The following is a 13,267-nucleotide window of genomic DNA, read 5'->3' as shown; positions in this document are numbered from 1 at the left end:
TGGAGGTGACGCATTCTCCGCTTGTACGCAAAAACTGTAACAGCAAAAATTTGACCAAAGAAATTCTAGAAACAAAATTTTACCAAAAAAAAATTTGCGTCACAAAGTGGCAGATGATTCGGACGTATTAGGACGTATTCTTGCCTATTTTAAAAAAATTCCTAAAAGTACTTTCCTCAACATCTGCCACTTGTGACGCAAAATTTTTTTTGGTAAAATTTTGTTTCTAGAATTTCTTTGGTCAAATTTTTGCTGTTACAGTTTTTGCGTACAAGCGGAGAATGCGTCACCTCCAGCGATATCAGTTGTTTTGGAAGTATGCAAAGGGACTTGCGTCACTTTTACTCTTTTGAGTGCTTTTGACTGATATCAGTTCTTTTGGAAGAATTAGTAGATTGAAAAATTTGAAAAATTTTATAAATTTGAAAATTTTGAAAATTTTTGAAATTTTTAAAAAGATTTGACAATTTTTGAATTTTTTGAAATTTTTTTTAAAATTTTGATTTTTTTTTTAAATTTTGAAAAATTTTTCAAATTTTGAAAAATTTTCAAAATTAAAAAAAAATTTAGCTATATATTAACTATATAGGTCAATATAGCTATATATAGGTCAATATAGTTATATATATGTCAATATAGCTATATATAGGTCAATATAGCTATATATAGGTAAATATAGCTATATATAGGTAAATATAGCTATATATAGGTAAATATAGCTATATATAGGTAAATATAGTTATATATAGGTCATCAATATAGCTATATATAGGTCAGTATAGCTATATATAGGTAAATATAGTTATATATAGGTCATCAATATAGCTATATATAGGTCAGTATAGCTATATATAGGTCATCAATATAGCTATATATAGGTCAGTATAGCTATATATAGGTCAATATAGCTATATATAGGTCAATATAGCTATATATAGGTCAATATAGCTATATAGGTAAATATAGTTATATATAGGTCAATATAGCTATATATAGGTCAATATAGCTATATATAGGTCAATATAGCTATATATAGGTCAATATAACTGTATATACGTCCCTTTGCCCAACATACACCAAAAGTGATCAAATTTTTCCCGCTGCCCAACATACACCAAAAGTGACCAAATTTTTCCCGCTGCCCAACATTCACCGAAAGTGACCAAATTTTTCCCGCTGCCCAACATTCACCGAAAGTAACCAAATTTTTCCCGCTGCCCAACATTCACCGAAAGTGACCAAATTTTTCCCGCTGCCCAACATACACCAAAAGTGACCAAATTTTTCCCGCTGCCCAACATACACCAAAAGTGATCAAATTTTTCCCGCTGCCCAACATTCACCGAAAGTGACCAAATTTTTCCCGCTGCCCAACATACACCAAAAGTGACCAAATTTTTCCCGCTGCCAACATACACCAAAAGTGATCAAATTTTTCCAGCTGCCCAACCATACACCGAAAGTGATCAAATTTTTCCAGTTGCCCAACCATACACCGAAAGTGATCAAATTTTTCCAGCTGCCCAACCATACACCGAAAGTGACCAAATTTTTCCAGCTGCCCAACCATACACCAATTTTAATTTTTCCTAAGGTAAGCGAGGTAGTAGCTGACCGTCTAAACAATTTTTCAACTTTGGTCATCAGTATCTCAGGATGATTTCGATGAAGCTAAGTTTTTCCTTCGTCAGAATTTAATTTGATCTGTTCCCATTCCGTAGAATATCAGAAATATTGACAATTAATTAATTTTTATTGTAAAAAACTGATTTTACTGAAGCACTGTTTTTGATGCAGTAGCTGACCACTAAAAAACGGATGTTTTTATACCTGACCAGTCTTGTTGCAGTAGTTGACCGCTACAAAATTAAGACATTTTTCACATTTTTCGCAATAATTTCGCATTATTCGACACATTTTCACGCTTAATTCACTGATATTAACCAATTTCAATGATAAAAACTCATAAAAACACAAAATATCAACGAATTTTAATCACATCATTTTGTACACAACAATGCACATGGAAGGTGAATTTGTCACATGAAGAAAAATGTACGGAATTTGGTGCTGTCAACTACACAAACATGGCATATTTTTGATGCAATGTTTTGACCACCATGTAATTAATCAAATATTAACTTTTAGACGCTATTTATGTTAATAATATTAATTGTCGAACTATTTACTACCTAAAAACACCAAAACTTTGTCCATTAATAATTCTTTTGTCAATAAAAACCTTAAATTAGACCACACCGATCTTACGATTTTCTTAGGAAATGTACAACTTTGTACTGAGATGGTGCACTGGTTTCATTTTATGGTTTTATCAAATAACTAAACATAATAATCGCATTATTTTCATGAAAAAATTAATCTTTAGGCTCTAAAGATTAATTATAACGTTAATTTGCGTATTTTCATTTGTAATTATTTTCCAAAACTGATAAATAATGTAGCTGGTCAGGTACACCTGCACGGTCAGCTATACCCTCGCTTACCTTACTGCCCAACAAATTTATTTATTATTTATCAACGGTTTCACCAACTGATAGTTATGATAATACAAAGCAGGGAATGAAAACAACACTGACAAAAAATATTTTTTCACATTACTTGTGACAGATAATCTTTCCAAAAAGATTACCTGCAGATGGTAATGTTACGAAAAGTTAGCTGACACAGGTAATGTTACAGAAATAAATTATCTGTGACTGGTAACGTGCCCCAAAGCTTCCTGTTAGTAGGCTATCTGTGAAGCATTGACCTGTGACAAATAATGTGTCCGTCAAATGTTAGCTGTGGCAGGTAATGTACATTATCTGTGGTGGGTAATCTACATTAGCTGTGACTGTTAATGTTTTAGCTTATATCAACAATAAAACTATGAAACGTTACGTACTGAATGGCTCAGTGACAACGCACTAGACTCATGATCTGAGGGTCCCCGGATCGAATCCAGCGCGTGCGACTTTTTTTATTCGCAAATTAACTGTCGAAGTTAAGCTTTTACATTACCAGTCACAGCTAATTTTATAAAAGATTACCTGTCACAGATAATGTTATGAAAATACATTACCTGGGGACATACATTACATGTGACCGCTATTTATTTTTCTGTCAGTGAATAATAGAACAAAAAGATGAATCAAACTTACAGTTACCCAATTATATTATGACTACGGTTGTGGGATTCATTACTTTTACATCCTACACACTTCCCACATTCAATTGAACCAACGAATTCAGTTTAATTTTTGATTTTGTCGATTGGCACCATTGACATACAAGTGTTAGTTCTCATTATCTGCTTGTGGTGGCACCATATACTTTGCGTGTCCAAGCAGTTAAAGAAGTGCCAGGTAGCGTCAATCAAAATTCTGAAAGGACAGTTTAGATCACATCTGAGTTGGTCGCAAAGGCAATAAGCAATTTAGAAGGTTTTTTTGTGTACTATATGCATTTTACATGCTACATGCGTCGAAAATCGTACTTTTCATGTTTTAAGCACTTCTTTCGACGCCCTCAGCATGTAAAATCCATTACATAACTCGGGATAAAAGTGAAAAGTCTCGTTTTCGTGTGTTTATTGACCTCGGCTTCGCCTCGGATCAACAAAATTCACACGAAAACTCTACTTTTCATCTTTTTATCCCTAGTCATGTAAAATACTATTACATGCTACATGCGTCGAAAACGGATTACTTGATTTTGCACTGCTACAATTTGTTGTTCAGTTTTATTGTTACCTATGTTTTGTTCGGAATGTGACTTTGGAGCTCTAGGATGAAAAATAGTATACATACCTCGGATAAAAACGGTGTTGTTTTTACCACCTGGGTCGAAAACACACCGTTTTGATCCTTGGTATGTAATATTTCACGTAAATTTTTCAAACCAAAATCAGATTTATCATTAAAATCAGGTATATAAAACACACGACTGTAAGCCCAAACTGCGCACTTTTTCCTGTTCCGGAATCTTTCTCAGACTTTTTTAACAACCATCCATACCAGTCTCGCCATTGCCACACATAACACTTATTGAAAAATAAATGTTTTATCCATAGATGATGGAACTGATAAATTGGATTAGAGGTTAGGATATGATGATCGTTCACGTTTTTGATTTGATTGGGGAATTAAATTAGCTGCTTCGAAAACCCTATCCAATCAACTCAATTCAACAGCATGGTAATGGTAATGAAAAAAAAATATATTTTCGTTTCTTTGCTCGCTCATGGACTATACCTACTTACACATGAGTATATCTAATATGATTCCTATTACCGCTACGAACGTGTAATGCATATGCTTGAGATTGGATGGAGAGTGTTAAAAAAAAGTGTAATAAAAAAAACAATTGGTCTGGGATTATCACGGCCAGAGAGCATCTAATTTTGATGTTGAAAGAAGTAAAACAAAAATACATTTTATTTTTCATCTTGCCCTCACTCCGAGACCCCGTTTATATTTTTCCTGGAAGCTTTAATTAAACCGAATGAGTTTACGGACTGATAAGTTCAAAATGAAAGTAGAAAGCACAACTTTATTCAAAGAGTACAATTCGTTACAGCATTTGGAAAAAAAATATAGCGAGCGGTTTAACAAATAGATTTACTAAAAAAAACTTAATAGAAAACGTTACATGCATACAATCTCGCATCAAAATCACACATTTAGCATGCCATCATAAATATTAAAGAGTTTTTCCCGAGCTATATGCAAAAGAAAAGCCATACATAGCCTAAGTTCTGTGTACACATCTATATTATGTATACGTACCTAAGCAAGTCTAACGGTTGCTGCATATTCTCAAGCTGTTGTAAATTAAATTGCGGAAACAGTATTTCAAACAGTTTTTTTTTATATTCATCTCACTTACCACATACACACACTCACATAAGTTGTACACATTTTCACAATGTAATGCTAAAAACGGTAAAGCAGCAAAGACTAAAAAACTCAAAAATATGTTAAATTCCATGCAGTGGACTATAAATTCAGTAATTTACTGTAATATGCATAAGGGTGTAGTATCACAATCACTGGTATGGTTGATATTTTCCAGCAAAATTATTAAACAAGGATATGAACGGTTTCTATACCTACTTGCATGCGTCAACAATGTTGTTGCACAGTTTTGAGATATTTACAATTCACTGGATTAGCAATGCAGCTGTTGAATATTGTGAATGAAAATTACTACACTCCACGTAGGTTATCGTAGGTTATAAACATAATGTAAAGAAATTAGTCCTTAAATACTACACGATCATACCTTTACAAACAATCAACTCAACACCTCAGTTCAAATGAAAGTTATAACATACCGAAAGTAAGAACTCAACGGATGAGACAATTCACCGAAAGTAGCAGCTTCAGATGTGGAATGACTCTACGAAATAAGCAGAAGAAAGAAGTCTCTACTGTACAAGTTAGAAGTCACTCTCTGGAAAATGACAAACATTTTCATTCAAAGAGACGTATTTTTCATATGCGAGAAGGGTTTGCTATTAGTAGTGACAATAGAGAGCCAGGGTTTTTCTTTCCATTAGAGTCGCGAGACAGAGCACCCAAAGCACCCTCAAACAGGCTGTTAGATGTTTCACTCATTTTTAAAAACAAAAAAACATCGTAAACTTATTCGGAATGGAGTTAGTTCAATGAAATTTCATTTGTCTTATAATTTGCTAATGTGACTGGTCCCGTTTCTGCATTTAACTATTCATATATTCTGGTGGGCATTTATGATCAGGATGAAACATGACAGTTGACTATCAATAGCTGTCACACACAATCAGAGAAATGATAACCGGCGCAGCGCAATCTGTTATTATTTCTCTGCATACAATGCTTCAAGTTGAAGGCTTCAACTGAGATGCTAACTGGACGAGAGTGCCAATGAGAAAGATGTTTTTAGTTGAAGAGCGAGTCTACGGCTTCTATCATACAATAATGACGACATTTTCCAGGAAGATTGACTTACCAAGTAAATTGAAAATACATCTTCAACTTCAGTGTTCGACAAAGTCAAGATCTTAGCTACAGCCTGAAGCAGGCAGATGATGAAAAATAATGACAATGCGAAAATATGTCACTATCTAGCCAAATCGCATTGATACAGTGGCGGTGAAATAGTATATTAAGTCGATAAACATATAAGACTTCACTTGTAACCATATAACACATCCATATACCATCGTAAGTACCAACATCAAAAATCTCGTATTCCCAATTCCATATGCATCAATTTTTATGATCTAATAATCGAGTGGAAAATATATTATTTTTCCGTTTGCATCTCCAAGAAAGTGTTGCTGAATGTGGTGGCAAAACCCTTATAACATTCATATTATTGAAGTAAGTAGACACAGCATCGTCTAACGTAGAAACATGCATACATGGAATGTTCACGAGTTCACTGTGTGTATGGCATATGTGTACAAGAGATACTTAAAGTTTCCAATCTGCATTTTTCCCATATATTTTTTTCGGAAAATAAAACGTCGTCTTGATGTCGTACAAATGTCTGATCATTGAATTAGATATTTAGTATTTAGATATCAGCTGTATGTGCATATATATATATATGAGTTGCAACGTTCGGTGGTGCAACGTATCATTTTTGATGACAATGTTTATAGTTCGTAGTACCATTCGAAATATTTTGTACTGGAAACATTTGAATCATTTAAATTTTATGGATCGTCATACTGAAACTGTTAAGTACCGCTGCACCGATTAAGATAATTTTGTTTAAGAGAATCGTGATACATAGCAATAAGTGGATGTGAAGGCGAATGTTAAACAAGTTCAAAATACTGATAATTTACTACAAATTCCTCTTTGAAGCAACATTAAAGTCCAAGGCCTATTTTCCAGAAAAAGTTTACTAAAATTGTTTTACCCGTATTCTCAGAATTTTTCATCATAAATTTATGTTTTAAAATACGAGGAACCAATTATAAGAAAAATGTCAGTATCTTTTGGACAGGAAAAGTAAAACCAATCACACTTTATATAATCGAGACTGTCTTCGGCAACTTGGCGAATTTCAATGAAATTCATTTAGAAACATTTATTGAGAATATTCTTTTTTCGACACGCTTCGCGGATAATTGATGTGTTAAGAGGCAAAACCGGCAACTGCTAGCTGTCAATTATTCAGTCGTACGTACGTTTCAATTTAAGTTTTCACATTATATCAAAATTAAATTGATTTTATTATGAATTAGACAATGGATTAACAATGATCAAAGCAAAAATTTATGGTTTAAGTATCCGACAATGGAAAAAATTTTAAACAGTGACAAAAAGTTACCTAATGTATGATGGGTCACATATTTTACATCTGAACTTTCATCGAATAGCCCGAGTTTTGGTACATGCATGGTACATGGTACATTCAAAAAAAGATTTTAGTTTAGAGAAATCATCAAAAAACAAATATTTTTCCACCTAAATGTAGGCTACAAATTTGGAAAGGGACATCGATCTTACGAAGCTTATTTTAAGTCGGGAAGCTGTTTCTTTCCTATTATAACAACAGTAACTACATTACATTATTACATTACGGTACATAATTTTGAATTATTTTGAAGTCAATATTTGCGACACCGAATTAAATTGTATCCATTTTTATTGCCTTTTCCCGCATCTTCTTTTTTATGTTTTGTTTTTTTTTGCTCTGCCTCATACCTGAATATATTTAAACCTCGGACTTCTATCTTGGAAAGTCTTTCTCCAATCAATTCTTATAAAAATTACCGGTTGGAGTGATTTTTCTTTCTTCATAAAATTAGAAATCCATTGGGATATAGCTGGTTTTTATTTTCACACCTTGGAGCAATTAATCAGCGCTATATGATAATGTGATATTTTTGTATTTTGTATTTTATTTATGTATTTTTGTCGGCTAGGACATAGTAGACAATAAAATTATTATCATCATATGAGTTCTCGTTCCTCTACCACAAAAATCAAAAATCTATCTGGACGGAGACATGTGAAAACAAATTTTGGATAGAAATATTTTCTATAAAGACGCACCAGACGGACGTCACCAGTGTTGCATCTTTGTAACGTGATTGAAAAAAACGTATTCGCATGATGGACATTTTTGTCCGTCATTGTGCATTATCGTGTGTCAATGATCATTTTGAGCCCATATTTCCACATTACAAAATGAACATATCTTCTTATTGTAGGTGTTGCCTTTGATCCACGCTGCTTTTTGCCCTTGTGGTAGTTGAACATACCATTTGTTGCCTCCGTTCATTTTAATTTCAGTAAGTCCTCTGTCGTTCTTCTCATAAGGTATACCATGTCTATCTCGTTGTTATCGGATTCGTCGTAGCTTGAAAAGGAGGATTCTTCGTTTGTGGCAATTAAAGACGAGGTGTTGTCGTCACTTGAAGACGAGCTTGAAGACGAGGCGTTGTCGTGACTTGAAGACGAGGCGTTGTCGTGACTTGAAGATGAGGCGTTCACTTGAAGACGAGGCGTTGTCGTCACTTGAAGACGAGGCGTTGTCGTCACTTGAAGACGAGGCGTTGTCGTCACTTGAAGACGAGGCGTTGTCGTCACTTGAAGACGAGGATGATTCCGTTGCATCATTTTGACTGTCTTCTCCGTCCGTTGCATCATTATTTTGCATTACTTGTTTGTAATGGTCGAAGTATTTGCCAAAATTTTCATGATTCATTCCTGGTATATCGTCGTCAAAGGATGAGTCATCTTCGAACGTAGCATTTGGGGACGTTGCCTTGTCTGCTTCGATAAGATCGGGATTTTGCTCGTCGTCCACGGCGTTGTTGGAGAATAGTTCGCCACTTGCATATGGGGACGTTTCCTCGTCTGCTTCGATAGAAATATCCGGACTTTGCTCGTCGTCTTCGGCGTTGTATATAGAGAACCATTCGTCTATATTTGTGTGTCGTTGATACAGAACGGCTGGTTCCATTCTGTAATCGCTAGTATCTTCTTGTCGCTCACAATCAAGCCACAATCAAACGAATTGTCGTGATCGCCGTCATCCGATGAATAATTGTTAACTCGTTTTTATTCCAGATTCAACTTTCATCGATTCCATAATTTTTATTATTTTGCCAAGGTCGTGGCTGAAAGGAAAATTCAAATTTTGTAAGGATTTTTGGAACATGATTGGTGAACTGAGAAAACTATTGTGGAACTAGTTCGCATTCGATAGAATCGAGTGAATATCAATGTAAATGACTCTTACCCATTGTATGAAACGTCGTTTCGTGGAATGTCGCCGTTGCAATTCGGAACGTCACCATTTGGAAGACATTTTTCGGGTCAATTTTTCGAAAAATATTGTTTGACTTCAAATTTTTTTACAAATCGCTTTTCCAGCAGCGATTTTTTTTTTCAGAAAAAGATTATTTGCACAGTTTTTCATGCTCAATTTGATGTACAAAACAACGTGTGGGACTAATACTAGGAAAACTTACCGGCATTACAGTCTAGGCGGGTAACGATGGGTTGGGTATACAGGTACAGATTTGAAAACACGATCGTTTATCAAAGTTTTAAAACTTCCATACTATTCACGTTTTAAAAACAAAACCATTGCGAACTTAGATACACAACAAAAAAATCCCCATTTTCCTATTTAACTATCTACCAATGTGTAAAAAGTAGATAACGATCACATTTTAATTCTTCGGCCAAATTGCACGCCACATGCTGTGGAGAAAACATAAATTTTTCATGTAACAAATTTTTCACTGTCTTTAGCATGTTAAATTTGCATAGTTCGTGGTAGCTGATACTAAATCACTGAAAAGTTTTGAATACACATCGAGTTTCTCTTTTAATTCTTTCATTTCATTTGCTGTGTGTCTAATAGAAGAGGCAACTGGCCGCACGAATCGCAGGTTGTTTATTATCAATATACTACGGGGTGACTTAAATGTTCTCATTAGTTTTAGAAACAGAGTTGATCTTTCACGATAAAAAACATTATTTTCCTTGTTGTTTTTCATGTCTATTTTTAACGCCTAACAATCAAGCGTATCACTTAAGTGCAATCTGGGCTTAACCTAGTTTAATGGGGGTAAGATAAGAGCCAGAAAATGTAAAATATTTTTTCGAACTATTTACAGAAGGACATTAAACTGAAATAAGGGACTGACATATTTAATGAATGTAGGCCGATATGCTTAGCGTTTGTTAAAGTTTAAAGGAAGTAATTTCGATGGGCAAGAGATCCCTGGACTGAACTGCCATAAATAGTTACTCATCTACAAGCGTTGTTCGTACGATGGTATATTATCGCACTAGATGTTGACTGTCAGTCAGAGGCGAGGCCGAGGTTCACAAACACTGTATGCATAAAAGTACTATCATGCGAACTGTAGTTGATTGAACTTTTGATGGTTTTTTGCGATCTCTAACACAATCACAAAGTTGACATAGTTGACATCGGATATTGGAATGTAATTTCTGATACCTTCAAAACATTCGTAAGATTCTGTGTTAAAAAAATTTCAGCACTTGCGAGTTGAATGAAAATTACGCGTCTGCAACGTTTCATTCCGATAAGAAATGAGTTTGTCAACGTTTTCCTTTGTGTCCACACGAACCCAACCCGAATTAAAATTTTAAAACCCAACAACGGGAATCCGGATGGAATTGCCACCAAGCCACACGCGATACACCCGAATTAAACTTTTAAAGCCTGACGATCTTCCCAAGAAGGCAGCGCCAAGAGGATAACAAAAGAACAATTTTCTAAAATACGATGAACTGTAACGCATACTGGAGCTACGCGGTGCGTTTAGTTTAAGAAATTTCATTTGGAAATAAATGAAATTGAATTTAAAAATTGAAATTGATGTGATTGTCATAGGGTGGACTATTACTTTCTCAATAGATTTTCCGTAGCCCGAATCCAACCCGAAGTAAAGTTTTGAAACCGATAACTCAAAAGCCCGGTAACAGTGAATCGGGTCGGATCGGGCTTTTTAAAAAGGAACCCGCTCTTCTCTAATTACAAATGATTACGATTAAGAATTCTCTCGCATTAAATCAAACAAATGCGTAGATGTGAAAGCATTCTATCTCCATTATGGCCTTACATTAATTGTAAGCAGTGTTAATTGCTCTTCGATAGCTCGCTTAATTAAAAATAAGAAATTACGGGTGAATCGCTTTGAATAAATTAATTTCCTTTAAAAAAAATTCAAAAAACCAAATAAAGATTCACCAGCGTTACGTCTTCAACCAACGCACATATAACATACCAACATACACCCTGTTTCCAATAGCCATTTCAACCAACAAAAAATAAGAAAATATTACACAAAACCACCCGAAAAGCGTATACATACCTTATAAATGTCGGAGGCGGGCGCTAAATTAAAGTTATTAACATTTCCTATGACTGATAACGAATTGATATTGTGGAATTACAAAAAAAAGTGGGCGGCAAATTTCTTATACATCCCGCACATGCACTCCAAATAGAATAATATAAGATATATTCATGTCGAACACCCTACTTAATGACCCTTTTATCAGTCATTAAATACGATTTACAACCGGAATTTAATGTTGAAAATGGAAAATAGGAAAATATTTCATGGGCTGAATGAAAACGCTGAATTATATCTTTGAATATATGATGAAGTGAGTGACTTACATTATGTCTGCAAGATATATATCTATATATAACGTGTACGGTATATTTGGCAGACTGTAATGGTTTACTGAATGTGCGAAATTATTGGATTTTTCCATCATTGATAAAATATTCTAATTTTTCATATTTCTTTTGTTCGTGACGATTTCTCTACGTTTCCCATCAAACAATATGCCACTAATGTTTTATGTAACGACTTAAAGTAGATTTCACATACTAAAAATTTGATGGAGGCAAAGTAGTCTCTTTATAACTTTGGCTGTTCGCACAATGTGCAAATAATAGTAATTTATGCAACAAGTGGCGAAAACTACCATTTTTGCAATGTGCTGCAGACAACGTTTTCTGCAACGAGATACGAAATATATGATCTTTTGAAATGCAAAACATAACTCTACATTCAACATACATTCTACTGTATGAACGAAATATTGTGTGAACGATCAGGTAGACTGTATTCATGTACGCCTCGATACCTCGATAGCCACCCAAATCACTCATGAAAAAGTTCATTTTTCACTAAGCTATTATAAAGAAACTATTTCAACTAGAGTCCATAGGTGAGCGCGAGTCTTTTTCTATATGAGCTTTTAGAAGATTTTGAATATATTTTAGGTTTAACGCGAAATCACGTTATTTCGTCTACAAACGTTGCCATATCTTCCATGTGTCAAGAGAAACGGCGTTCGAAGAGCCATTGAACGCCATTTTAAGAAAGAAGTTTACTTACATTTCGCTTATGATTCGCTAGACTTGTACATGCATTAGCCACTTTCAGAACAAAACAGTCACAGAAACCATGTCGTTAATTTTACTATTTATAACTATACACTACGGTACTGTCACTACCGTTCGTTCATTCTAATCCTAGGTTTCCAGCGAAAATGTTCAAAAACAAGCAACAAGTCAGAAAAATCAAGCTAAGCCCTTAAACACACAGCAAATTTCGATAACAATATTTCTAAAATACGTAAGAACTGCATAGATATGAAATGTTTCGCACCGATAATCTGTTAAATCGTTATATCTTATCACAACGTCGATATCTAAAAATCGTAAGTCGAAACGAAAGGTATATTTAGCTAGTTTACAGTGCCACAGAGACATTAAGTGTAAGTTCTGATTTTATTCGAAAAGTTGCTCTGTGAGGTATACCGTTAAAATGGCACAATGGCTTCCCGATGGTTCAAGCGGATTTACTGTTGATGGAAATACTGTGACGCTTGTGGATGAGACTGGAGGCGGCAATATATTTAACTGTTTGTGGGAAGATGGCGATGGTGTAGCATCTGGTGGTCATTATTGGAAAATTCACTTCGATTCGTTGGGAGATGCAGGTGGCGTCGGGCTGACATCTAAAGATCGTTTCAAAGAGGGATTCGCCTGCAGATTGCTTGCATATTCAGGCAATTTGAGCAATGGAAGTGGTCTACTTGTTTCCAATTTTGGAGCTGAACCGTCTGCCGGTGATACTGTTGGAATTTACGCATTGTTCGATGATGCCCGATTAAAAGTTTACATTGATCTAAATGGCAAGAGTCTTGGTCTTGCTTTCGATGTTCCCGCTTCAACTTTTGATGCAGTTTATCCGATTGTC

The 13,267-nt window shown here is 34.7% G+C and overlaps 1 protein-coding gene across 1 annotated transcript; it reads right to left on the bottom strand.

Annotated features, from left to right (window-relative positions):
* Window positions 1-8,412: 8,412 nt before the first annotated feature.
* LOC119082435 (lisH domain-containing protein C1711.05-like) lies at window positions 8,413-8,967 on the bottom strand. The gene has a single exon (XM_037191989.1). It carries the CDS (start codon window positions 8,965-8,967, stop codon window positions 8,413-8,415), a length of 555 nt encoding a protein of 184 aa, XP_037047884.1.
* Window positions 8,968-13,267: the final 4,300 nt, after the last annotated feature.

Source organism: Bradysia coprophila, chromosome II, assembly GCF_014529535.1.
Source record: "Bradysia coprophila strain Holo2 chromosome II, BU_Bcop_v1, whole genome shotgun sequence".
NCBI lineage: Eukaryota > Metazoa > Arthropoda > Insecta > Diptera > Sciaridae > Bradysia > Bradysia coprophila.
This window is presented reverse-complemented; position numbering and strand designations above follow the sequence as displayed.